At 33.6% G+C, this 27,781-nt stretch overlaps 3 protein-coding genes and 1 pseudogene across 6 annotated transcripts in view; 1 reads left to right on the plus strand and 3 right to left on the minus strand.

The window, feature by feature from the left end:
- LOC107176220 (uncharacterized) overlaps positions 1–27,781 on the minus strand; it is a 94,768-nt pseudogene that overhangs the window by 27,180 nt on the left and 39,807 nt on the right.
- LOC102613531 (transcription elongation factor TFIIS-like) overlaps positions 1–27,781 on the plus strand; it is an 86,956-nt gene that overhangs the window by 17,399 nt on the left and 41,776 nt on the right. For 2 of the 4 annotated variants that reach the window (XM_052442685.1, XM_052442686.1), the window contains exon 1: positions 26,116–27,142. The exons of the other annotated variants lie outside the window; for them this stretch is intronic. In XM_052442685.1, the coding sequence (XP_052298645.1) occupies positions 26,232–27,142 (911 nt within the window). In that variant the 5' untranslated portion in view covers positions 26,116–26,231. Of the gene's footprint in view, positions 1–26,115; positions 27,143–27,781 lie in introns of those variants that run through there. 4 annotated transcript variants of the gene reach the window in all.
- LOC102612947 (DNA-directed RNA polymerase II subunit RPB1-like) overlaps positions 1–27,781 on the minus strand; it is a 54,761-nt gene that overhangs the window by 16,150 nt on the left and 10,830 nt on the right. The window lies entirely within an intron of this gene.
- LOC127902739 (uncharacterized) lies at positions 17,026–22,442 on the minus strand. Its single transcript, XM_052442683.1, has 4 exons — positions 21,984–22,442; positions 21,658–21,852; positions 21,227–21,408; positions 17,026–17,481 (listed from the first exon to the last, which is right to left on the minus strand). The coding sequence occupies exons 1-4, from the start codon at positions 22,282–22,284 to the stop codon at positions 17,167–17,169; spliced, it is 993 nt and encodes a 330-aa protein (XP_052298643.1). The 5' UTR covers positions 22,285–22,442; the 3' UTR covers positions 17,026–17,166.

Here is a 27,781-nt window from a genome sequence, read left to right on the forward strand (position 1 = left end):
CTTTATGAAGAGTGGACCTAGGTCACTCTTTGTAGATATAAACGTTTGGCTTTTTGCCGAAAAGTTGCCCTTTGGGCGTTTGAAATGGACCTAGGTCCCTCTTTATGAAGAGTGGACCTAGGTCACTCTTTGTAGATATAAACGTTTGGCTTTTTGCCGAAAAGTTGCCCTTTGGGCGTTTGAAATGGTCCTAGGTCCCTCTTTATGAAGAGTGGACTTAGGTCACTCTTTGTAGATACGAACGTTCGGCGTTTTGCCGAAAAGTTGCCCTTTGGGTGTTTAAAACGGACGTAGGTCCTTCTTTATGAAGAGTGGACCTAGGTCGCTCTTTGTAGAAAATGTATATTGGTCACCTTTTGTAGAAACTTACCTTTAGCGTTTTGTCGAAGAGTCACCCTTTGGGCGTTTTATCTAGAATGGACCTATGTCTTTCTTTATAAAAAGTGGACCTAGGTCGCTTTCTATAGAAAATGGCGTTTTGCCGAAGAGTTGCCCTTTGAGCATTTTATCTAGGATGGATCTAGGTTACTACTTATTGGGCCTATACTCATGTGGGCTTCTCTTTTTTGTTTTTTTGTTGGGACTTATTATAATTTTGGTACAACAGTTATCGAAGTACCAGATTGGTCATCGAATTATTGCGAGCGAGTTTTTGCATGTAGATGATTTAATCAAATTGTTATCTGATAAACAGATGATTGCTCACAGCAGGTTCCCTCTCCTTTAAATTAGTTTAGGCAAAGTAAGTCATCATCATTTGGAAGTTTGCAATAGACTGTAAAATGAGCCAGTCTTTGTTTAATGAAATATTTAATATCATAAAATTTGCTTAGATGAAAAAATTAGAGGGGATATTATTGATTTGCTAAATTAATTTAATGACATAATTTCGGTAAAATTCAAAGTTCAAACTCAGTCATTTATAATTGTTTGTCTTGCTATTCATTTTCTTTAATTCCTCTGTTCTTCATTTGAGTTTCATCCGCTACAGCACCTCATTAGGTTGCTGAACAAGATGAATATTTAGATAACTATGCATGACAGGATCAAAGAATAACAATTAATAAAACTTCATTTCTCAGCTAAATGGCAACAATAAGATTGTTCATTGGTTTATCGATTAACTACGAGGAATCAACATGAAATATTCGGCTTATGTTCAATTTTCCACTAATGCCTATGCAAACTAAATTTATGCATGTAATTAAAAATTATGACAGCACTATATCGAGATTAATCTAATCAAGAAATTAATTACCTATTATTTTGTTTTTCTTTTTAATTTTTCTAAGAAATCTCATTATTCTAAACAAGTTTAATTTGCAATAGTGGGACAAAGAAGTGCCTCACGAGAATTAAGAGCATCGATGTTCAAGTTGGCATGAACGGGGGTCAGTTATTTTCATCAAAAAGACGACGACGTCGATTGTCACGATCACTACTATCAGGTAACCCTAACTTCAGGTTCAGATCAATTTTGTTATCAGCATCTTGGAGATCATAGCCGTTCATGTTTGTTGCTGCTGCTTGATTGAACCACCGAGAATCCATGGTAGGCGAAATGATCAATTTCTATGTCTACCGTCAACCAAAAACAACTTGGAAAATCAGTTTAAATATTGAGAGAAGAAGATCGATAGGTTAATAGCTAGCAAACGGAAGAGAATGAGAGAGAAATGAAGTTAATTAATAATTTGGTCATGCATGAAATGTAGGAAACTGGTCAAGCACTCAATAGATAAAACAAAACGACCTATAAGACTGAAATATATATTACAAATGGACGCACTTGTTATGTGATAAGATTACAAAAATCATCATTAGATGAGAAAATTTAGACAGATATTATAATAATATTCTTAATTCATATATCAATTATCTAAGTTCAATTTCCATTGAGATGTATGATCTAACTATAGATCTGATTAATTTGGACATGAATGACCAGCAATCTAATCATATAAACATGAACAACGTAAACATTATTAAGCTTTTGTTCATCAAAGATCTAAAAGGAAAATTTTACATAAATTAAAAAAAAAAAACTTGGAAGGATATATACATGCTGGTTCGAATCGGACAAGCTGAAATTTTTCAAAAAACTTTATTTATTTAAACCCTTAACCTACTGGTCTTGAATCCGATAGGACCCAATTCTTTTACAAAGATTTAATTGTGTTACGAAGTTCATCCACAAAAAAAAAAAAAAAAAAAATTCATAAACCCTTGACCAAACTTGGACATTCAATGAACTGCGAAAAAAAAAATGATCAACAACACTGAACACAGAGCATCATCTCCCAATCGATTCAAATGGATAGAAAACAAATTAATGAGAAAGAAAGTATCAAATCCAAGGACAATTTTTCGTATGTTCACATATTGTATAAGAGCGTTTGATATTAATGTCTTGTAAATTTTAAATTATAGCCACTATAGAAAAAGAGTAGTATTTATGAAATAAACATTAATAGTAACTAAATATGGCTTTTAATAATAATTTTGACAAAAAATTAATAAAAACCTTACAAGTTTTTCATCTTACAAGTGATAAATCAAAACAACTTAACTTTCAAGTTATAGCAATTAATATTTATTAAATATTTTAGTGCTGCCCAACCTCGATAATAAATAGGGCCTTAGTGAGTGATCGTTCAATAATATAAGAACATTGAAGCTTAATATTTCAGGCGCATTAGTTCTTAAGAAATATATAAAATCTATATAAGATTTTTAAGATTAATGGATCGAAAATATATTTACTCCACGATTTAATGATGATCGCAAGTATTGGTGTAAGAAATACATATATAGTCTATCATGGCTCCGAATAAACTTCCTGAATAATTTTATTTTGTGATAATTTGATTTTTTAAATTATAAAACAGCTTAATTTTTTTTTTAATTTTGTTTATTAAAATTTTGTTGCAGCCCTCTCATAATGCTCGAGCTCACACAAGCTAGAAAAATGATTTCGCATAATGTAGTGTATTTTTAATTATTTAATTTTAAAGTTTTTTTCTTTTTTAAAATTTTAAAAAGCTCATTTATTAAATATTACCGTCTAAAAAATTAACCTCAACCGCGCAACTTTATCATGATACTTCTTATTAATTACTTACTACAAAAGCAACGCAAGTATGGCAACTGTATTGTTATGATTATTTCATAACAATAATCTGATATGGCCTTAGCTCTTCACTTTATCACCGTGCGCGCAATTCAATTATTTTTCGCTCAAGCTCAAGTGAGGTTAAAAAATGATTTTGAATATCTTTTAACATTCTACCACAACCTTATCATAATATTTTTGAATTAACTACATACTTTAAAAAGGAGCAAATATAGGGTAACTATGTTGTTATAATTACTTTTAGAAACAGTCACGCAGTCAAGCTCGGGTGAGCTTGAAAATGATTTGGAATAATTTTTGAAATAGTTCAAAAGAGTAATTGTATTACCGTTATTATTTGATTGTAGTTAATTATCAAAAGAGTGCTTTAAATAACATTCAAAATATAATTTTTATCTCAACCATCTCATAATCCTTTCATTACCATTTCCGTTTTAAACCGCACAGACTAAAGCTCAAATGAGTATGAGCTTGAAAAAAAAGGTTTTCAGAATAATAAAAAATAAAAGAATTAAAAGAATTAGTTATTACCACCAATTTTTAGATGTTAAATTAAAATAAACATCATGGTAATTGGAAAAGCAGTTATGAACTAATTAAAAATTTTGTATCAAATATAGGCAAATTTATTTTACATAAAAGTTAAAAGTATGTGGTAAACATATATACATTCATATATTTATATAGATATATAGACACACACACACACACACACACACACACACACACATATATATATATATGGGCCTCTAAAGGGTGATTTCAAAATTTTGAACCAATTTTTTACGCTAATGTAAGTAGTTATGAAACTAGATTATACAAAAAAGAGAGTCAACTTCAAACCCCAAAATAATTTCTAAGGAATTTTAGGTCTTTTTTCTGAAAAAAAAAAATACCTGAGAAAATATGAGAAACTTTTCGGAATGATATGAAAGTATTAGAGAAAGAGGGTTTTGGTGGAAGAAAACGAAACTGATTTTTAAAGAAAACCTTATTTTTTTTCGAAATCATTTTGTACCTAAAATCGAAAGTTATACACACTATTTTGGGTCTCCAAAGGTGAAATCAAAATCCCAAGTTGATTTTTTGCCTGAATGTAAATATTTTTGAAATTAGAGTATATGAAAGAATGTGAGAGCCGCGAAATAATTTCTACCCAATTTTGGATTTTTTATCTGAAAAATTGAAGAAATCCCAAAAAATTGGCTAAACTTTCCTTCTATTATTTCTTCTTATGTGGTATGACCTCATCTTTTTAAGGAGGTCTTTCTCATAGGACAGAGATAAGTTATGCAATTATGACTTATTCAAGAGTCCTTTTTTTTTTTTTTGTGTAGAGAATCCTTGTATATTCTATGAGAATAGTTGCTTGAGATGCTGTGAAACTCATTAGGAAGCACCTTTATGGTCTAAAGATGGTTTTGTTGGAAGAAAACTAATTGGTTTACGAAGAAAAATAACTTTTCTTCTCATCCCCAGTTTGGGCCAAAAACCAAGGCAATAGCAAATGGTCTTGCGCCTCTAAAGGGTGATTTTTGAACTTGGAGCTGATTTTTTTAATGCATATAAATATTGTTAAAACTAGGGAATAAAAAAAAAAGAAAAAAAAAAAAAAAAGGGAGTCGATATCATGCCCCAAAATAATTTGCACGGAGTTTTCGGTCTTTTTTCAAAAATTAAAGAAAATCTCAAAAAAAATTAGGAGAACTTGTCATAATTATGTGAAATTCTTTTAGGTCATCTCTAATGCATAACACCATTTTGGTGTAACACCAACACCAAAAATATACTTTTTTCACACCAAATTACTATTTCATCTTCAACCCATTTACACCAAAAAGAATATTCTTCTTTTTATTCCTTTAATTCCCAAGAATTAATTCAATTAACACAATAAATATTACTATTAATATAGATAATTAAGTAATAAGTAATTTTATATCGATTAATAAAAAATATAGAAAATTATTAAATTTGCATTTAATTAACTAAATTAGTACATTATGAAAATTAAACATTACATTAATATAGAAAAATACAATAACAATAATAAGTGCATTATGAAAATTAAACATTACATTAATATAGAAAAATACAATAACAATAAATAACAACAATAATATGGAAAAATACAATACAATAACAATAATACTCTAGTTATTCAAATTACTAAATTCATCCCATAAATGATCAATTAGTGCATTTCGGAGTGCAATGTGAGCCTCTTTATCCTTGATTTGTTTGTGTCGAGCAAGAAATTCTTGAAATCTAGTATTCTCATCTATGCTCATATCAACGATTGGTATTTGGGCTTGCATCCAATCATTAATTGTTGCATTAACATCACGTTCATCTTCGATTATCATATTGTGATAATAATGCAAACAGTCATTATATCATGTAACACATGTTTGTTCCAAAAACGTGATGGTCCAGCAACAATTGCAAAACGTGATTGAAGGACTCCAAATGCACGTTCTACATCTTTCTGACATGCTTCTTGTTTCATGGAAAATAATTTCTTTTTAGGACCACGTGGATCATAGATAGTTTGTACAAGAGTAGACCATTTTGGGTAGATACCATCAGCTAAATAATAACTCATATTATATTCGTTCTCTTTAATGACATAATGAGCAGGAGGAGCAATACCTGAAGCAAGGTTGGCAAAAAGATGGGATGCCTCCAACACATTAATGTCATTACTTAAACCGGGCAAACCAAAATGTGCATGCCATATCCTGGTCTATCATCATTTTCACTAAATATAAATGATGAACATGTTGACGATTGTTCTACTCAATGACCCATTGGAGTAAAGAAGGCAAAAGGAAAAAAGGAAAGTTGAAGATCAAAATTCACTAGTTATTGATACTATTAAAGAAGACAATCGACGACTTTATGAAATTCTCAAAAAAATGCAGTGAAGATAGGCAACACAATTATCAAATTCAAATTATACGAGCCCAAAATGAGAAAAAAAAAATTGGAGATGATCACATATCGTGAAGAAAACAAAATTCTACTTAAAGATTTAAATTCGATAAGTGATCTGAGCTTACGTCAATATTTTTAAAATAAACAAATTAAGATTTTGCAGGGAAGATCTCAGCAAGGCCAAGCATCTCAAAATACTTCCAATAACATTTGCCAATATTTTGATGATATTGGAGGATCTAAAAATGATATCTCACTTTACTAAATAATTGTTCTAATTTATGCTAGTAGTAGTAACTTTTTTAATTTGTGTTAATTTAATTTTGTATTTTTAATTTTGTAATATGTAATCTAGTAATTAACGTTATTGGCATTTTATTTTTATTATTAATTTTTTTGTTGAATATTTTTTATTTAAAATATTAGTATAATATTCAAAAATTAAAAAAGAACAAAAATAATAATAATAACTTAAAATATTATATAAAATAGGGCATATATGTAAATAAGATAAAGTAATAAAGATATTTGAGACTTTTTTTCTCTAGCACCAAATATGGTGCAACCCTATTCATTACACCATTTTGGTGTTGATGTTGGTGTTACATTGGAGAAGTATTTTACACCAAAAATGGTGTAAAAAGTGATTTTGTTTTAGGTTTAGTGCTACATTGGAAATACGCTTAAAGTCTTCTTTTTGGTGATTTGAATAAAATAAATAAATTCTCTTTTCAAGCCCATTTTGTGTCCAAAATCAAAGGCTATAAAACAAGTTTTGGGCTTTTAAATAGGAAACTCCTAATGATTAGCTGATTTTTTGTACATACATAAATGTTATGGAAAATAGAGCATTTAAAAAGACAGGCGTTAGTTTCAAGTCCCAAAATAGTTTCTACACAATTTTTTATCTTTTTTTTTTAATCCCAAAAATTGACACTTTTTGAAATAATGTGAAACTAATTAGGCCTCTAAAATTAGAATTTTGAAAATATTCTTTGCCATCATGTAAATATTGTCGAAACTGGAGCACAAGAAAAAAACGAGAGTTGGTTTCGAGCTGTGAAATAATTTCCTTGAAATTTTTGGTCTTTTTAAAAAAAATCAAAGAAAACCCCAAAAGGATTGGGAAAATATTTTGGAATAATGTGAAATTCTTTGAAAGGCCTCTGCATGGTCTAAGAAGGACTGTTACGATAGAAAACCAAATTAGTTTTGGGGAAAAAAATTAACTTTTTTCTCAAGTCCATTTTGGGCCCAAAGCTAAAGGTTATAGCACATAGTTCTAGGCTTTTAAAGGACATTTTTAGAATTTTGAGCTCATTTTTTACAAACTAGAACATAGGGAACACGAGAGTTGGTTTCAAGTCCCAGACAAATTTCTATGGATTTTTCTTTTTAAAAAAATTTAAGAAAATTAAAAAAAATTGGGAGAATGAGGGGAAATCAGAAAACCAAATTGGTTTTTTTAAGAAAAGCATAATTTTTCCTTCTCAAACCCATTTTCAAGCCAAAACCAAAAGTTGTAGCCCACGGCTTGGGCCTCTAACGGGTGATTCAAAATTTAGACTTATGTTTTATGCGTACATAAATATTGCTAAAACTAGATCATGGAAAAAAAGGGACTCTGTTTTGAGTTCAAAAATAATTTTATAGAACTTTTATCTTTTTTTTCAAAAATCCAAAGAAAATCTCAGAATAATGTGGAACTCATTGCTAGGCATCTTTATAGTCCAAACATCAAGGTTGTAATATTTCATAAATTACATAAAAGTAAGATTGGTAAAAAAGTTTGGGCCGACCCAAGCCCGTGCAGCCCAACCCAGGCCCTCGAGCTTTAGGCCCAACCCGCGGCTTGAAATTAAGGACAAGGGCTCTCACCTTGTAAAGCTCAGACGTAGTGGGCCTAGTTAAGGGCCTTCCACAAAAGCCCAGACTTAAGTATGGGCTTTATAATATAATGCATACATATATTTTTTAAGAAATAAATTATAATTTATTAAAAAATTTAAATTAAAAAAAAACTGAGAAATAAAAAAAAAGCCGAGATTAAGTAATTAACAAAAAACAAAACGAAACCAAATTCCCAAAACCTAAAATCCCTAAATTTATCTCCACATCTCCAGCCGCTACATCAGCCTCTCACTGCACTCTCCGCCGACATCGAACAGCTGATGTTTACAGCCTTACCCTCATACCGAATTAAGGAGCCACCACCATCAGCAGCGATACCATCCACGCGCGACGCAGCAGATCCAGCAACCTAGCAGCAGTCCAGCACCAAACAGGCGACACAACAGCGACCCACACCCACCAGCACCACCAGCGCGATGTAGCTACAGCCAATCGAACGCACGCGATGCGGCAGCAGTGATCTCAGCTCCAACGCGACCCAAAACCAGCAGCACCAGCAACGCACGCGAACCAACAGCAAACCATCACCAACTCCATCCCAAGTAACCTTTGATTTTTTTAATTATTTTAGAAATTTTGAGATTACTGAAGCCATTATTGATGTTGTAATGGAGAGTAGATTTGTGGAAGAATCGAGAGAGAGAGAGTGAAGAAGAAGAAGAAGAAGAAGAATGTTTCATTGTTGTCATAGCAAGTGGATAACGAAGAAGAAGCATTGTATTTCAGTTTCAACCACAAATTCTTTTAAAAATTATTAAAGGGTATTTAACATTTACCTAGTTTATCGTATTTTATCTCTTGTAATTTGCATATTTTTATTTGATCGGCACTTTCTCTAATTTGTCATCAAAATTAAGCAAATTTTTCACTTATATATACATTTTTTTGTTTTTATGAGATTTGGTGGATAATTGATACGCTGTAGGAACAGTCAATCAAAAAGAAATAAAAATAAAATTTTATTAAATTATTAAAAGTCCAAGCCCTGTCCAGGCTCAGCCTAGGCCCGCGCAAACCTGGCCCCGGCCCAACCATCTCAAGTTTGGACAGGCTTTAGAGGGCTTGGGCTTCTTGCCAATTACACGAGCTTGGACTTGGGCTTGAAAAAGCTTGGTCTAAGCCCGCGATTTGCCAACCCTACATAAAAGTATCTAACAATGGTAGGAGATTTTAGAAAGTGACTAATATTTTGGACCTATCATTTGGGGAGAAGTGTATAACTCTTGATCAAACTAGAAATCTCATAATAGAAGAAATCTCGTAGCTCCAAAAAGAAAGGAGAAATCGTTTTGATTCGAGGTGAATCCTGATCAACTTTGCCTTTACAAGTTGAGTAAACATTAAAAAATTTGAAAAAAGCTTTGTTGTTATTTAAGATTATACCAGTATAATGAGCCCGTTCACATTTTTAGGAGACCTTTTTTTATGTAGTTGTTTGTAGTTTTCTTTTCTTCATTAACATTGGGTTGGCGTGACAGTGAACCTATCGATTGGTAGAGTACAAGACTGAAAATCATGCTCTTTGGAGCCCAAAGATTCCCATGCTTTCCGTTGGTTAGCAACCAACAAAAATTTGAGCTTGACGAAGGTGCCGATAGTTTTCGTATGGTGGAGAAGTTCTTACAGGTGTGTGTAGTGATGAATGATTACCATATGAGTTTTAAAGGTTTCGAGTGAATATATAGAAGATCACCTGTGATTGTCCCATGATTGAATGTCTACACATGTTACCCATAAAATCGGTTGGTGAATTCTTACTTGTGTGATTAGGGGTTGCGAAGATTGTGTGAATAACAATTCTGGATGGGAAAAGAACATTTTGAAAAAAGCGAATGAAAGTTGACTAATGTCGTTGGATATTTTATGAATATATATCAATGAGGGCATCCCTTTGCATTGAGTTATTTGAACACACTTCAATAGTTTTATTCTAAACTTGATAGGGATTGTAAATTGGACGATTTTGGTGAGCCTAAGTGCCTTAATTGTTTGGATTTAGCTTTTGGCAAGAGAGAGGGCTTTTGACTTTTTGTTTGTGTCCTTGCTGAAATTATTAATAATATTAGCCTTACCCAATTCAAACAATGAGCCAACAAATGTGCTTTATAACAGGTAGTAGGAGTGGGCATTTGGTTCGGTTCAGAGGGAATTTGGTTCGGTTCAGTCTGAACCGAACCGAACCGTATTATGGCAATTTGGTTTGGTTTAGTTTTTTATTTGAACCGAACCAAATTATCGAATCAAATGGTTCAAGAAAAAATTAAAATTAAAATTAAAAAAAATAGGTTATAATTTATCTTTTTTTATTTCTATTTGTTAGTTAATACATGCTATTATATATGTCATAGCATACACTTTATTTTATTGTTGAACTTTATTATTTTAATTTATTATTGTTAGATTTTATTATATTGGTTATTATTTATGGATTTCTAGAATATTTTTTTGGAATTTATTATGTTAATTTACTATTGTTAGATTTTATTATGTTGTTTATTGTTTGTTAATTTATAGATTCAAGATTATTTTTGTATTAATAGTGTATTATTATATTATATTTTTTATTGAATAATGAATATATATGATACAATTGAACCAAACCAAATTAAATAGTGCCCACCCCTAACAAGTAGGATACAAGCATTGTCGCAAGCACAAGAAATCAATTTATAACTTGAAAAAATAAATTGTCAGAAGCTTATAAAACCGACAAAATAGCTGAAAAGTAAATAGTTCTAATACAAAGCATAAAAGCTAATTTTGATCCCATCTCACAGATGGGGCATAACTTTGGTACAAAATTAACTAACATCAATAATTCCTCTAAGCAGTTTGGTTGTTAGAGTCCTGATCACTATTTGATGTCTGTTTCTTTTGCTTTCCTTTTCTCCTCCTCCTTTCTGTACTTAATCCCACAGGCGTTGCAGAGAGTGTAAAACTAGAAAAATTTATAGGATTAAAAGTACTATTTCAAGCTTTAATTTACATATGTGGGCAAGTGGTATTATATGAGTTTAAGGACTATTTGTTCATGTTACAAGTTTAACTTATGATAAGTTTAAATTTAATACGACTGTTCATAATTAATCTTTCTTTAGAAAACATATATGTGTGTGTATACTCACACATAATGAACAATTCTTGTACATATACTATTACAAATGATGTGGCAAATGACGTCACTTTATTAATGAGTGTAAATATTGGTGATAAGGAAAATAATTACTATATTCTAATTGGACTCCATAATGGTGTCACATTTTATTTGCCATATAGTTGGAAAACATGAGAAAATCTTAGATGCTCCCTCTCTCTCTCTCTCTCTCTATGTATATATATAGTAGTTCTCTAGTTTGGAATCTTAAAGTGTGAGAAAAGTTCGATAAAATTTTAAAAACTATGGAGTTTAAGATGCTTAAAACTTAAAAGACTTAAACCACATTGTCTATGCGTTTTTCAGACTTTTTCACACTTTAAAAATCTGGATTAGAAATTTCTCTCTCTCTCTCTCTCTCTCTCTCTCTCTCTTTATATATATATATATATATATATATATATAATCTCTTAGATTCTTTCCGCAAGTGTTGGTTCAGAAATACACATGGCAAGAATCTAACGGATAAAAGTATGTGTGTATAGACACTAGCGAAAGCATCCAAAATTTTTCCCCAAAAACAAATTTTGTACCTTCTTTTATGCATGTGGATGCATCAAAGAATTACTGTTTTCAAGGCTACAAATAGTAATAATGACAATAATATGCAACAATTTACATATCTTCGGGCCAAGATGACCTCTACGGCACATAGGAGTATAATTAGTATTGCAATTATAATTACTGCATCTTTTATAAGGATACCTATGCGGCCTTGGAATGCCTGCTGTCCTTCGAGGTGAAGCTGCCGTTGATGAGCTAGGAGTGCCCATCTGCTGGTTTCTCGACGCTGGAACGTTGATGAGTGTGTAACTTTTCATCAATGCTTGCGCTGATGCTGCCGCAGTAGGCTGAATATTATTATTAGGGTTAATGCTTAAGTTGTTGTAGTGAAGAGGAGAGTTAGGAAGTTGTGATCCCATTACAGAAGAGCCTGCAGGAAATGTGCTAAAGCCATAGCCATTATTTGGGTGCATATATTGTGCTTGTCTATGTTGGTTCCTCAAGTTTGATTGTGGCCACGCAATTTAGTTGGGATTAAACTTTTGTCCAATGTTAGTGTTATTGTTCATTCCTTCATTCACCATTTCATAGTTGGTTATTCCCTGTATATAAACAATCAAAATGTTAGAGAAACTATTGACTCATTAAATAATAAAATATATGAGAAAAATTTTCAATTTGAAATTAAAGTTGGGATTAAAGTTCAGGACAGATTTACGACACCATAAATTCGTCGTAGATCTTAATTGTAAATTTTAATCTCAGATCTAATAAGCACTGTATATATATATATATTGGTTTTTTGATATGGAATTTTAAAGTGCCCGAAAACTTTAAAATCATAGGGGCTTAAAATTTAAAGCGTTTAAGTTGCATGGTTATGTATTTTGTCGGACTTTCTTACATTTTAAAATTTGGAATTGGAACATTTCCTACATTTATAATTTTTAAGCTATAAATTACAAACAATATTAACCTGCTCTCGTTTATAATTTCTCTGTTATAACTAGCTCGCATTGTACCAAAATTTTTGTTTCTCCGTGTTTATGTTATTAATAGAACCATTATTAGCTAATAGGTTCAAGTCTCCGTAATTACAAATTATTCCCAATAACTATTATTGGATTCCAGTTGTTGTAATTTAAAATCATGATTTAAAACAAGGCATATATATATATATATTAACCTCATTTATGTGACTTAGTATCACAATTCATAAGTGATATGATTAAAGTTAGAAAAAAAATTGCAGGATATAATGTTGTTAACTCATAGCTCTTCAAACAAGTGTTGATACTTAGTATTATATATATATATATATATGTAGTCTAAACAAGTGTTGATACTTAGTAAAAGCGGCCAGGTCCTTGTAGGAGATTACAAATTTGGCCTGCTAGTAATAATTTTTAAGCTATAAGTTACAAACAAAATTATCCTAAACTCTGTAGTAGCTCCGCCCTTGGTCGAAAATATTGTTTAAGCATTTATTTTTAATCCGCCTCAATCATTTGACAAACGTCAATGCAACCCTAACCCCAAGTTTTTGTTAATAGTAAGTAGCAACAGACTGAAATTATATTAAGATGAAAATGATGACCAAAAAAAATTTTTTGAAGAAAAAAATAATTGCTTAAGAAGTCATTAATAACTGGATCGATATGGAGCAGTCAATCTAATCTGTTAACACCAATTATGCAGCCAAAAAATGATAATAAAAAAGGAGAAAAATTCAAGAAAGATGACAATTCTATACATACCATCAGTCCATGTATATCCAAGATTTTACAAGAAGATTACCAAAATAATGGATCTAAACAGATTTGATAATTACTACTTCGTAAAAATTAAATAAATAAAGAGATCATTCTAATTAGATGGTGCAACCTAAGAGATATAAATTATCAAGTATATGAAGTGGAGCTTCTTTTCTGCATATTGATTGATCAAACATTAATTAATCTTCATTTCTTAACAAAATTGCAAAAGAAAAATATTATTTCTCTATTAGTTTTTTGATTGATTTAATCAAGAAATCATAATTTAAAAAAAAATGAAGACTAATATTAAATTGTATATCATTCCTGAAGATTATGTTCAGATTTTCATTTTCAAATTCAATTTAATAATAGATCACATTATTTAGGCACATAAGTAAGGAATGTCTAACACAAAGAATTACCTCATGAGAATTAAGATGCTGACTGTCATTATCACTATTAGGTAACCCTAACTTCAATGTCAGATCAATCGTCTTTCCATCATCATTGTTCTGATCGTAGCCATTCATTTTGGTTGCTGCTTCTTGATTGAGCCACTGAGAATCCATGATCAATGATCAATTTCTTTGTTTTCCGAGAACAAAAACAACTCGTTACAGTCCAAAAATGAACAAGCTAGATAGAGAGAAAGAGAGAGAAATGAAGTCAATTAATCTGTTCATGCATGAAACTGCATATATGAAACTGAAGCTCTTATTGACCATTGAGAGAGAGAAGACTTGATACATATGCCACCAATAGAGATATACACACGAAAACACACTCTTTTAGTGATTTTAAAAAAAAAAGAAATTATACACCAGACTACTTATTTTTTCTACTTTTTTAAAAAATACACATATCCTAATTTTTTTAGCTGAGTTCCACCTGAAGTAATATTTTCTTGCACCCATCCACCTTCGTCTGCACGCGATTAAGAGAACTAATGGAAATTGATCAAATGACTATTTTACCCCAAATATAAAACTACAATTTTGCCCTAAATAAATGAAAAAAAAATCGTAGCTGGCCGAAACCTAATCCCAAACTCAATCCAATAACCGAAGAAGTCGTGGCTTGCCACAGGAGATCGGTGATGGATGGTCGATCTTCAGGCTCGAGCTGCTGGTGGCGTGGTCATCGATTTGATCAAGCTATTGGCGGCAGAGAAAGTAAAGGAGATTGGTGAGATGTTGGGTGCATAATGAAGAAAGAAAAAGGAGATGTTGTTGGACTGGGGAATCTGGGAAAATGGTGTTGCCTATTGAAGTTTCGATGGAGATTGCTACTGAAATGTTTATGGTGGAGTGAAAGCCATGGATAATAATGGCTGCGGGGCATGTTGTCGGAGTTTGAGGAGGTCTATTCCAAGGAAAACGAATAATCCAAGTGACTTTGAACAAGCTAGAGAACCACTATAAAAAAATCACGACATCTCTGCATGGTTTATTCTTGAAATTAAAACGATTATTGATTAAATTCTGGCTACACATGATGATTGTTCAAATTAAAACAATTATTGCCATTGATTCCCCATCCCAATGCCATTTACTTTCTTCAATCTCTGCGACTGATTATGAAATAAGGATTTTTTTTTAATTAATTATGAAACAAAGAATTTGATTGTGCTGAAACAAAGCATTTCGAGAGGTAGGAAGAAGCTAAAAAGCGATGTCGTTTATTTTTTGCGGGGTCAAATGACAAATTTATTCTTATGACATCAGCGAGGTTTTAATAGCGTGAACACGAGAGTGGATGAGTGTAAGAAAATGTAAGTTCAGGTGTAGGGATGGCAAAATAACCTAGACCCGGCCCGGACCCGGACGAACCCGGATAATCCGGGCCGGGTTGAACCCGTACCGGAATGTAAAAAAAACCTAGTCCAGAATAGATTTTAATAACCCGGATATATCCAGGTCCGGGTCCGGGTTTCGGTTAACCCGTACATCCGGAATCCGAACCTGGATATCTAATTTTACTATTATTTTTTAATTAATTTTATTGATTAATCTGGATGTGTTATTGCTTGGAAATGTATTAATTTTTTATTTTTAGAATTTTAGAAATTGATATTGATTCATTGATCTGGGTTCAAAACCCGGAATCCAGAAACCCGGATTTTTCTGGGTTGAACCCGGACCTGGGTGAAAAAATTCGGGTTAAAATCCGGGTCCAGAAAAAGAAAATGGTATCCGGGTCCAGATCCGGGAAGGCTAAACCCAGACCTGAACCCGGACTCGGATTTTGCCATCCCTATTCAGGTGGAACTCAGCCAAAAAAACTAAGATATGAATATTTTTGAAAAAATTGGAAACAACAGGTGGTTGGTGGATAATTTCCCTCCAACATTATCCTCATTTGCTTTTTGTTCTTATGTCATTTATTCAATTCTAATTTTGTTGATTATTTTTCCCACTTTGCGACTTAACAATAAGCTAGACTAAAGCAAGAAAGGCTCTCAGAGTATATTTAGGATTTGTGAGTTTACATTGTGGAATCCCCTTAAGAAGACAAATACATGTACATTTTACTAGCATAAGTTTATTATGAAATTTTATCAAGAATCATAAAATATGTACTGACATAGAACTGCCTACTACAGCCTTCGCAGCGAGCGAAGGACGACGCTGCCTACTACAAGAATGTCACAGATTGTTTGGAGCCTATCCGACTTTGTTTGTGGCCTGTCCGACTTGTACAATTTTCATAGGTCTTAACCTACAAATTTTCATAGGAACTAGTCGTACATTTTGCATTTTGGATTTCTTACTTCGTACTGAACTCTACTGTTTATATAGGGGTGTTCACAGGCTACTTATTTTGTATCCGGGCTTGTCTATTTATGTGTTTGTTGCTGAAGCTGAAGTAATGTCCCCAGGTTCAATTGGCTCAAGTTCCTTGTCGCGTTTTTTTCCTTTTTTCATACACACGCGCACACACACACACTCTCTCTTAACTTTCTTCTTCGTGATGTAATACTAGGCTGTTGCTTAAGAGATTAATGGTATGTTGCTCTATTTCGATTCACTATTTCTCTCAACATATGTATGTGTTATGTAATTTATACCCCATTGCATTGCGGCTTGGTAAGTGTTCTAGTTATTTTGATCCCTCAAATTTTTATTTAAAAAAAAAATTCAGTGAACTTAGTGATGTAATCCTATCCATAAATGTATGGACTTATCTTTCTGTGTGAATTGCATGCCTCAAAGCATTAACATCCTCTGGTGACTTATGGTCGAGACTTCTAGTGGTTGATTTCTATTGTGTTTTGATCCGATTTCTTTCAGAAATATTTGTCTTAAAGCACAAAAACGTCGCTTTCAGAAATATTTTGCGTCAAAGCATAAATATGTTTCCGAAAAATAGCTTCGCAGTTTTCTTGAAACGCTGTTGTAAATATACCGTAGGAAAAATTCATCCCCTCTATGTCGAAAACCACCTTGTCACACTTGAAAATGAGAAATAGGATAATATTTGTACAGCATATTGGTTTTTGTTGCAATGTCTCTATTTAACTGGTGAAATGTGTCATTTGCATAATATCTTTATTTTTGCAGGGTACAGTGTAGAGATTACTTAACAAGGAGCAAAAGCAAGATAGTTGAACTATATTCAAGATTAAAACATTAAAAAGAACTTGAGGAAGTCATTAATATGAGAAACAGTAAGTGAATGACAAGTTGGTAGATTAGATGGAAATGTGATAATAGGTAGTACAGCCAAAACGATCCCAAGTAAAAATGAAACTAACACACAAAACAATCCTTCTAAAGAAGCTCTCTCTCTTTGGAGGTGGTCCAGTGATCAAATGCCGCGGGTTCTGAGGGCTGGTACGCCTCTTCTTCTACTGATAGTAAGAGGTCACGTCCAATAGTCTGACACTCTGAAAGGCCGATGGCAGACATCATCCCGACGATTTCCCTCCTGCCTCCTTCTTCGATATAAAACCGGCGCATGGGGATGAAATCGTCGAAGTCTGATTTGGTCAGCAGATAGACCATATCCCACGTATCCATCATCCTAAACAGCTGCTCTCTGCACTGCAGTTGAGCTTTCATCTTGGTTGAAAGCACCTTTGATACCTGAAATCAGAAACATACTGAAATCAGTGCATGTACAAGCAGGTCATGAAAAGAATTGCAAAACAGAAGGCTGTAGATAATGTTAGATTTATCAACATATCAGAAATAAAATAACTCTATAAAGAAATGGGATGAACATAGCTGAAAGTAGAAGAGAATAAATAAGAGGAAAGAGAGAATTCATAAGAACGAAAGTTTCCCAATATTAATTCATTCATATCATCCATTACAATAAGCCCTGTGCCCTCTTTAAAGGGAAAAGATATAAATTCAAAAGTAATGTTATTACAAAATTCCTTAACCTAAACAGAAATGGATTATTATAATATTAAACCATAAGTGATATTTATTGTAATAAAAATTCCTCATAATGATATATTACAATAATACTGTTCCAAAAGATTCTAATATGACCAGCAAAGAAATCTAACAAAATACTAAGTTCCACGCCTACGTTTTGAATACACAGGTATATCTTTAGGATGTCTTACATCAATCGCCCCTGTTGGAAAAAGCTCGACTCCGAGGAATAGTGCTGCAAATAAGAGTCCAGTAACATGGGATCAAGACAGAAAAGCTTGTCCTTAGGGAGCCCTGCATCATCTATGTCAAGGTGATTCTTCCATCGGAGCAAGAATCAGCGATAACCTCCATTAGGTGAAGTCACAAATTGATCATTAAGATATCTGCTATATCATCAGCAGATCCAGGTAAAAATGGAGGTAAATGAGGTGCCGGAACAGATGATGAATCTGTAGACATATCAGGGGAAAAAAAAAAAAAAAACTGGAGGCTCGAAAGTGGCCTGGTAAGGAAACAAGTCTGCTGCATCAATGCTGGACTAATAGTCAAGTGCGAAGGCAAGTCTAGTAAGTAAGCATTACTGCCCAGCTTTTAAAGAATGCGAAAAGCTCCAGTGGCTAGTGCGTGTAATTTTTGTGAGAAGTGTTTGGTAAAATGTTCAGGACATATGCGAACCATAACATAATCATTTTCCCGAAATCCTACATGCCGAAGATGTGCATCAGCTGCCAGTTTATGATTTTCATTACAAAGGGCAATTCTCGCATGTGTGGGGCAAAATCAGAGGCAAATTCAGGACGGCGAGAATTATGTGGTATAGAGACAAGGTCAACAGGCTGACATGGTGACATGCCATCAACAGTCATAAAAGGGCTTTTTCCAGTGGTCCTGTGGACAGCATTATTATAAGCAAATTCAGGCATAGGAAGAACAAGATCCCAATTACCAGGCTTAACACCTACTAAACAACATAACAGTATCCCAAACTATGGTTAACAGCCTCAGTTTGACCATCAGTTTGAGGTGAAAAGCAGATGAAAATTTTACGGTATTCCAAAGTGTTTTCCAAAAATAGCTAAAGAATTTAACATCCCTATCAGACACTATGGTAACAGGCAGACCATGCAATTTAACAATCTCCTTAGAGAATAACTTCACAACATGCAAAGCATCAGCAGTCCTAGCACAAGGAATAAAATGGGCCAGGCCATCTTAGAATATTGATCTACCACAACAAAACCAGAATCATGACTGTGAGCAGTTTTTGGCAATCCTAAGACAAAATCCATGCATACGCCTCGTCAAGGAGTGTAAGGCACAGGCAGTGGGGTGTCCAACCCTCAATTATGTTTCTTAGCTTTAGCTAGTTGACGAGTTATACACTGAGACACAATCTTGGCGACATCTTTTCTTAATGAAGGCTAATAGAATCTATCTTCAACTAAAGCTATTGTCTTATCTGTACCTAAGTGACCAGCTGATCCTCCGGCATGCATTTCCCAAACAAGCAAGTCTTGAAATGAGGCATGGGGAATGCATAGGTGAACTCCTCTAAAAAATATCCATTGTGAATAAAATATCCCAAACTCAGGACAAGAGGAGTAGACAGATTTGGTCCTATCAAAGCCTAATACTTGGATGCTCAAAGTATGCAAAAGGTTAGCCACATGGCTCAGAGCATAAGCAACTTTGTTATCCTCGCCTGGGCGATGCCTAAGTACAAACATAAAGGTCTGAAGAAACTCAACCCATCTATCAGTTAGCCTTTTTTGAGACTGAAGGTACTTGAAGGCTTGGTGGTCAGAGTACAGGACAAATTCATTAGACAACAAATAGTTGCCAGTGACTAAGAGCCCTAATAATTGCATAAATCATTAAGTTTTTCACTAGAAAGAGCTATATGATGTCCCTCTTGACTTAATGCATCTCCTATACCTACCCCAGAAGCATCACAAGCTACCTCAAAGACTATATAAAAGTCAGGATTCCTTAGGACAGGAGCTTCAGTCATTTTTAACTTAATTTCTTCAAGTGCCCTAGTGGCTGCAGGAGTCCAGTGAAACTCATCTTATCTCGCGCAATTAGTAATAAGAGCCATAATGGTGCTAAATCCTCTAGTAAATCTCCTGTAAAATGATGCAAAGTTGCAAACCCATGAAAACTACATACCTCGGTCAAAGTCTTAGGAATAGGCCAATCTTTAATGGTTTTAACTTTTTGGGCATCAGCATTGATACCCTCAGCAGACACTAAGAAACTTAGGAAAAGGGTGAGGAAGACCTGATTAAGATGATCTAGGTGCTCCATCATAGACTAACCGTAGATGAGAATGTCATCGAAGTAAACCACTAAAAATTTTCCAATAAAAGGGTCATTACTCTCATAAAAGTACTAGGTGCATTTGACATACCAAAAGGCATAGCTAACCACTCATATAGGCCATCTGGAGACTTGAAAGCTGTTTTCCAATCATCTCCAGGTCTAATCCTAATATGATGATATCCACTCCTTGGATCTATCTTAGAGAACCATTGAGAACCAGCCAGTTCATCTAGCATATCTTCAAGCCTAGGAATGGAAACCTATCCTTGATAGTAATTTTGTTAGTGGCTAGACTATTAACACACATTCTCCACGACAGATCTTTCTTAGGGGTGAGCAGTACTAAGACAGGAAGGTGCATTGATCAGATTACCGACCGGGGATAAAACTTCACTTCCACTTAGCTCACGGCTAAGAACATAAATTTGCGGAATCTCGACCTCAATCTCAGACCCTGATCAAAGGTCTAACCTTTGCTTTGGTGGTATACCACTACCACTTCCTATAGGCTACCCCCACTGCAGAGTGGTCAATTCCGCTGCCAATCAGTCGATTCAGTCACGTATCGAAGAGGGCTATAAGTAGGCCGTTTGCTATTGCGATAAGGGCTGCTCGCCTTTATACGGCTTGGCTTCGCTATCGCTCCGTCGGCCTAAAAAGTAGTATTCCTACCATACAAGAATGCCTATTATCTAGTGCTAGAAGCTAGAAGCTTCGCCATAAGCAAGCAAGACGAGGTCGCTCTGCTTCGTAGACAAGTGAATTTTTTGCCAAAAGTCCTTGTATTTGTTTGTTTAACTCAACTGTATCGGCAGAGTTCATCCTATAATGTGGACAGTCTGGCAACTGAGATCCTGGGACTAAGTCAATGGCATGCTGAATAGATCTCATGGGAGGTAATTGATCGGGTAGCTCATCAGGAGGAATATCCTGAAAGTTCTCTAACAAATTATTAATCTCAGGGTAATAGTCAAATCTAGGCTCTAAAGTATCAAGAGAATTATCTTGCAATATCAAACCTAGCAGGATAGTTGTGTCTTCTATGTCATGCTCAAGATTTTTTGAAAATAAAAGTTTTATGCCATGATTCACGACAAAGGAAAACAAGATGTTGAATTACCATTCGAAGCTTAGAACCATCAATGATTTTGATGTTCGGAATGATGATGATATGCTTATCAGCCAATGCATCAACTATATCTTGCAGCACTTGCCGTAGTAATTCAGTGAATTGTGCTTGGCCCAACTCTTCCTCCCCTTCGGCTCCATGTTTCTTCAAGATGTCATTTAGCTGAGGAAATTCTGTTGAACGACACTCTACATATCAATTATATCGACTTAAGAACAGTTCTAAGTGATTGACGAAAATAAATTACTTCTTAGCACATTTGATACATAGACAAAAGTTAAGAAACTGTGATTTGGCAGCCGGAACTAACTACACTATAACAAGAAAATTTGATCAAATTACACATATATGTACAAGCAAACCAAGAAACCTAGCACATCCAATATATGTACATCACAATTCAGAATGAAAAGGAAGTGAACCTGAAAACGGAGGGACACCGAATTCAACTCCCATATGACCAAGAGCATTTTGTATCTCGCCTTTGCAAACCTTGCCCTCATCTTCAGTATCCAGATCAGCGAACAGATTTTCGGCTAACATGGTGAAATCATCTTCATTCCCCAAAAACAACTTCAGCATGTTCCCATCCAATACACACACCACAAGCGGATCATCTAAATTAAAAATCCACATAAGAAACAACGTTAACATTCACAACAAGCTTTAAAATTAATCAAAATTTAGAAAATTTTTATTATCACTTCAACTGAACCAAATAAAGCTTAGCAGCAAAAAAACTCATTACCTTTGAGTTCATCGGCGATGGCAGTGATGTAATCAGAGGCCAGCTTAGAGGCGTGATCTCTATCAAACTCCTTGATTCTGAAAGTGACGTCATCGTCGGAGCCGGAAATATGTTTTAGAGCAGTTGACTTCAGGTTTTGAGGCAATGAGAGACCGAAAAGGGAGGAGGATGCTTCGTTTTCAGCAAAATCGAGAAGCTGAGCTCCAGTGACGGTGCTGCTGTCGGAGGTGGGGAGGGCGAGGGGTTGAGAGAGTGATCGGAGTTGGGTCCCGTCGATGACCGTGAAGCCTCCAGCGGACATTTTGAGTGTTTGATTTTAGAGTTTGATTGCGTCTGTCATTTTGAGATTTTAAAACATGAAACAGGACTAAGAAATTGAAGGGGAATTGGGGAGGGCTGCTACTCTGAAAAAGGCGGGATCGATCCACGACATCACCTTACTACACATATGATGAAATGCTGAGGATGTCGGTTTTAGGATATTTAGTCTGCAATTAATTAATTATTAATTTATATAGTGAGTGTGCTTTGTAGGAAAATAGAAAATTTTGATGTTTCTTATTTTATGAATTTAACGAAATATTAATTTAACACATTGGTCTAAATCGAAACGAATAAAAGTTATATTTAGTTGTGATTATTAGTTTATTAAGTACTAATTTATAGAGGATCTATTATATTTACCATTTTATTTAAAATTGTTTCTTTTATTTTAAACTCAAAAACTGCAAAAATTAAAAGAGATTACTGCATTCGCCAAAGAACGGCTATGAGCATTTTTCTCGCTCTCTTGTACGTGACGCTATCCTAATTACACTCATCTCAAATCTTTTTTGTTAGTTACCTTTGATATAAGGCAGCAAGACCCTACATAATTACTCAAACTGAACATTATTTTTCTAAAAAGTTTCAAATAAAGAATAAATTAGTGACTTAGGTTTCTTGACCACTAAGGTTGTTTTAAAATAATTAATAATTTTAATTGTACTATTTTACTCTTATAACATAAAATGATGAAATTACCTCAAAAAAACATGTGTTAAAAATGTTAAAACAAGTCATAGATCGCAAAAGGAAAACAAAAAGATTTAACTACTTAATTCTCCACACTTCTTACTCATTTGAATGTTTGAAAAATAATTTGATTTTTTCATAAATATATATTTTTTTAAAAATGCATTTATAAAAATTGAAGGAAAATATCACCACCCATAAATAAATTGCAAGCATTAATTAATTTAAAAAATGCGTTTAATTAGTTTTCTCTTTCAAACATTAATTTATATCTTTGGTCGTAGTTTTTCTCCTCTCTTCTCTACCTTATCACCATCCATAATCGGAAAGCTTCGAACTTAAAAAAAAAAAAATGCATTGTGCTATGAAAATGTTGATTTGTCCATGTATAATTGGATTTGTAAAATAGTCCTATGAGTGAGTAAAGTTCGAGAAGAACAAAAAAAGGCGAAAACTACTTTGCTTCATGTGTTTCGTACCCCACTCATTTGTCATTTACCAAAGTTACCGTTGGATTTCATCTGATGGCTGTAAAAGAAACACATAGAGAAATAGGAGTAACTGGAGAAACAAGTAATGGGTCGGTCACCTGGATTGGTAATTTTTTTTTTTCGATTTTCGGTGGGAGGGCAGAAGCCACTGCACCGCACCTGGATTGGTAATTGAGCATAGGGAAAATAACAAAATTAAACTAAAAATTTATGAATAATTGGCTACTTCCGACAAAAATCTAAGAAACCTGCAATTTTTTATCAAGCAAATAAATTAATAGCAACAACAGCGGCTAATCGATGCGACAACAACAATGGCTACTTCCGGCAACAACAGCCCCTTTAATTTGAGTTAGTTCGCTGAGTTTATGTCCGAATTCTTAAATGGATAATGAATTTATTGTTTTAGTACTAATTGTTGATGATTATAGGTTAGATCTTGTTGAGCGATTAGTTTTTTAACATTAGGCTTGCATTTTAGCAAACATTTGTATTGCCGTATTTAACAAACTTATAGGTTAGATCTTGTTGAGCGATTAGTTTTTTAACATTAGGCTTGAATTGGGAATGAAAATTGATAAAATGCTTATGGAAATAAGTTTGTTAAATACGGCAATACAAATGTTTGCTAAAATGCCTCAAAGAATACAATTTGTTGTTTAGCCTTAATTTTGCTATTATTTTACTTGAATGAATATCTAAGAAGGTTGCAACTAGTATTGTCGCTTGAATATAGGCAATGGTATGGTGTTATGGGTGATTATGAGTGAAAAGTTCTTGTCACGCTAACTTTGTAAGTGAAAACCTTGTTTTTCTCAAACAAAACCTAAATTAAGAAGATTCAATACTTCATCATACCTTTCAGAAGACAGTATCAAGACAATAATGTCGAGAACCATCACCTATAAACTTCATCCGTCGGAAAGATCGCAGATGATGTTACACGTACAAACTTTTTTGTTTTTTTATTTTTTATTTTTTGATTTACAAGTGCTACGCTTTCAGCCGGTTATCCGTTTTTCAAATGTTAAATCTTAGTTGTTAGATACCTTTCTTCACAATCTAACGACTCATTCGCTATGAGATAAAGGACTGGGGTACCAAACTTATGACGCAAGATAGCTGGATCCACAAAAAAATTATAACAATTGAAAGAAGAGCATACGAGTCTTACAATATGAAAGAATTCTCGCCTCAATTCAAACAATTAAATTCAGGAGAAACCACAACCGATTGTGAGCTCCCCATTTATCATTTACTAATTGCTATTATGATTCTTTTTTGTCAAATTCATCTTCATGTTTGACAACACCCATATCTTCCATTTGGCAAGTTAGTTCATCCTATTTACCATTGATCGTGTAAAATCTCAAGTAATGTTACACCCGCATATTCTGTAAATCGTTATAATGATTTGAATTAGTTAGTTTTTTATTTTTTTATAAACATTATTTTTGCCTTATTTAAGTTATTTGGTTATTTTCAAATCTTCAAATTTGAATTGATTTGAAAAAGATTAGAAACTATCCCTTTTTTATTTTCCTCAACTACTCATGTTTTGGTAAATCAAAACTCACTTTGTTTTTAAACAATAATTAATGAGGGTCACATTATTTGGGACTCAAATGATAAGGTCCCTAACAAATGATAAGGTCCCTAAAATTCAACACATATTACTCTCTTCTTTCTCAATCAAAACTAAGAAATTTAGTATTTTCTTGCACTCGATGGTGACGGCGGCAGAGGGGGATGCACGAACAACTCTATAGGTTGTGACAGACTGACAGTGGCAGTAGAGATGGAGCAATCGAACCGAGCAAAGCTGCGTGCCAAGGCTAGCGAGTCAGCAACCGAGACGAGATGATGCCGGCGGAGGGTGGTGGCTGCTGCTGGCTTCGAGTGTTGGAGGCGCGGCAGCCGCAGCGTTGTTGCTTATGCATTTCAAGGGATTTGGCGATTAGGGATTTCAAGGCAGCCGGTGGCGGTGGCACCGTGGCAGCGCGGCTGCTTATGCTTTTCAGAAGGGAATGCAATCTGCTACTTATGCTTACTGTATTAGGGATTTGGATTTGGGCGATTTGGGCAATTGGGTTTTGATTTTTGTATTTAAATTTTTTTTTTTAATATACCGGGTCCGGATTCTGGGTTTTTGGGGCTGAGACCGGAACCGGGACTGGAAATGTCCGGGTTTGAGAATTTCGCACCGTATATTTTTCTTATAAAACTCCATTTCGGATAAATTTACATTTAAAGACAAAATAACAATAACACACATTTAATTTTTTTTAACAAATTACTTACATTCATTATTAAATTTTTTTTTTTACCTCTCACTTCAATTTATCAAACTAAAATAAGTTGTAGAAATTTCAAATAATATATATATTTTTTTATTTTTAATTAATTAAATATTTTTATACTTAAAATTTTTTAAAATTATAATTTAAAATAAGTGCACTTTAAGTTAATGGTTGACATTAAAAAATTCATCATTTATAAAATTTCAAAATTTATGTGTAGGGCGATAACAAGATTATTAAAGAAAAGAAAAATAACAAAATCGTACTTTGAATTTTAATAATTAAAAAAATAAAAACTAGATGAAATATTTTAAAATAAAAATGATATTTTTTTTAAATAAAATAAAAATAATTGAAAAGGAGTTTTATGAGGAGAATCGAGGGTTGCCGATAATCATCGCCCACAAGGATTTCCTATTGAGTATAGGAATCCCTTTGTCGCAATGAAACTAGGAATATATAAATCAAGTGAGTTTGTGAGACCTTCTTCTCTTAATTCTTTCATAAGCAGTTCTCTAATTTCTCTCTGCGATTTTTATTCATTCAGTACCCTCAATCGTTCATCTGATCTCACCCAATTCTCTTTCTCATCGATCTCTTTTGATTTTAATATTAATCTAAGAAATCAGAGCATTAAGCATCGATCGCTTTTGAGTCTAATTGTCATGGGTTTATCAAAAAACATTGATTTTGAAATTACTCTAAGAAATCAGAGCATTAAGCGTCGATCCCTTTTGCGTTCAATGGTCATGGGTTTGTCAAGAAACAGGAGGAGCAGGGAATGTGCTGAATCCATGAAATCCAAGTTGCCATCGGATATAAAAAAGAAGAGAAAATTTGAAGAAGAGGAGCATGCGGCTTTTACTTGTTCCAAGAAACCTCCTGCTACAGTTTCTAAAAATGAAGAGTTCAAGTGTTCTGATGTCGATGCTACACGTAACCAATTTCGTGAGCGTCTTGTAGAGGGATTGTCTAAAGTTTATGAAGAGAATAATGAAGAGATGATGAAGGAGCAATTAGGAGCTTGTGACCTAGTTGGAGTTGCTGCATCAGTAGAATCAGCGCTGTTCAAAACGTTGGGTCCTATCACTGGGTCAAACAGACCCCAGTATAGAACCATCTTGTTCAGTGTTAGGGATTCAACAAATCCTGACTTTAGAAGAAAGATTCTTCTTGGAGAAGTGAAGCCTGAGAGCATTCCTACCATGACGGATGAAGAGATGTCTAGCCATAAAGTACAAGAGGAGATTCGCGAGATTAGGGAGAGAGTTTTAGCCAAGATTCCGGACTCAGTTGATGATGATGATGATCCCTATGAGAGATTAAAAGCTGATGATCGTTGGCTCTTTTATAGGTCTTATATAGGTTAATTAATATGATGCTTTTAATTAAGCTCCTATTTTGAGTTATTGGGTTTTCATTTTCATTTTGTTCAATTGTACTTTGACTTTTGAGTTATTTGGTTTTCATATTCATTTTGTTCAATTGGACTTTGAAATGGTATTTTAATTCTCTGATCACTTCCTTTATCACATGACAACAAATATGTTTAATCCCTCTTCATTCTTTCATCATATACATAGCAACGTCGCAACTTCCATCTATATATTTGACATCATTAAACGGGTAACAACGCAATTGTGTAGGAACCTATATTTGTCCTTATATAATTGAAACAGGCGCAAAATTGTCATTTAGGGAAAAAAAAAAAAAACATAACAGACAATAACTATCAAAGTCATTTCAGCATTCACAGTTCACATAGGATTTTATCCTTCGTTATGGGATGATGTAGGCCTGTATGTTGGACTTGATCGAGAATATGAGGGAGATGGTGGTGAATACGAAGTTGATGTCGGACTGCACACAAAGAAAAAGATAATTTCGGATTACATAACCATAATTCATCGGACAAAAAAAATTTAACCACCTGTCCAATACCAACCTACAGGAACAAGAAAGCTAGCATAGCCACAAAGATATTTCATGTGAG

This window comes from Citrus sinensis, chromosome 5 (assembly GCF_022201045.2).
Source record: "Citrus sinensis cultivar Valencia sweet orange chromosome 5, DVS_A1.0, whole genome shotgun sequence".
NCBI lineage: Eukaryota > Viridiplantae > Streptophyta > Magnoliopsida > Sapindales > Rutaceae > Citrus > Citrus sinensis.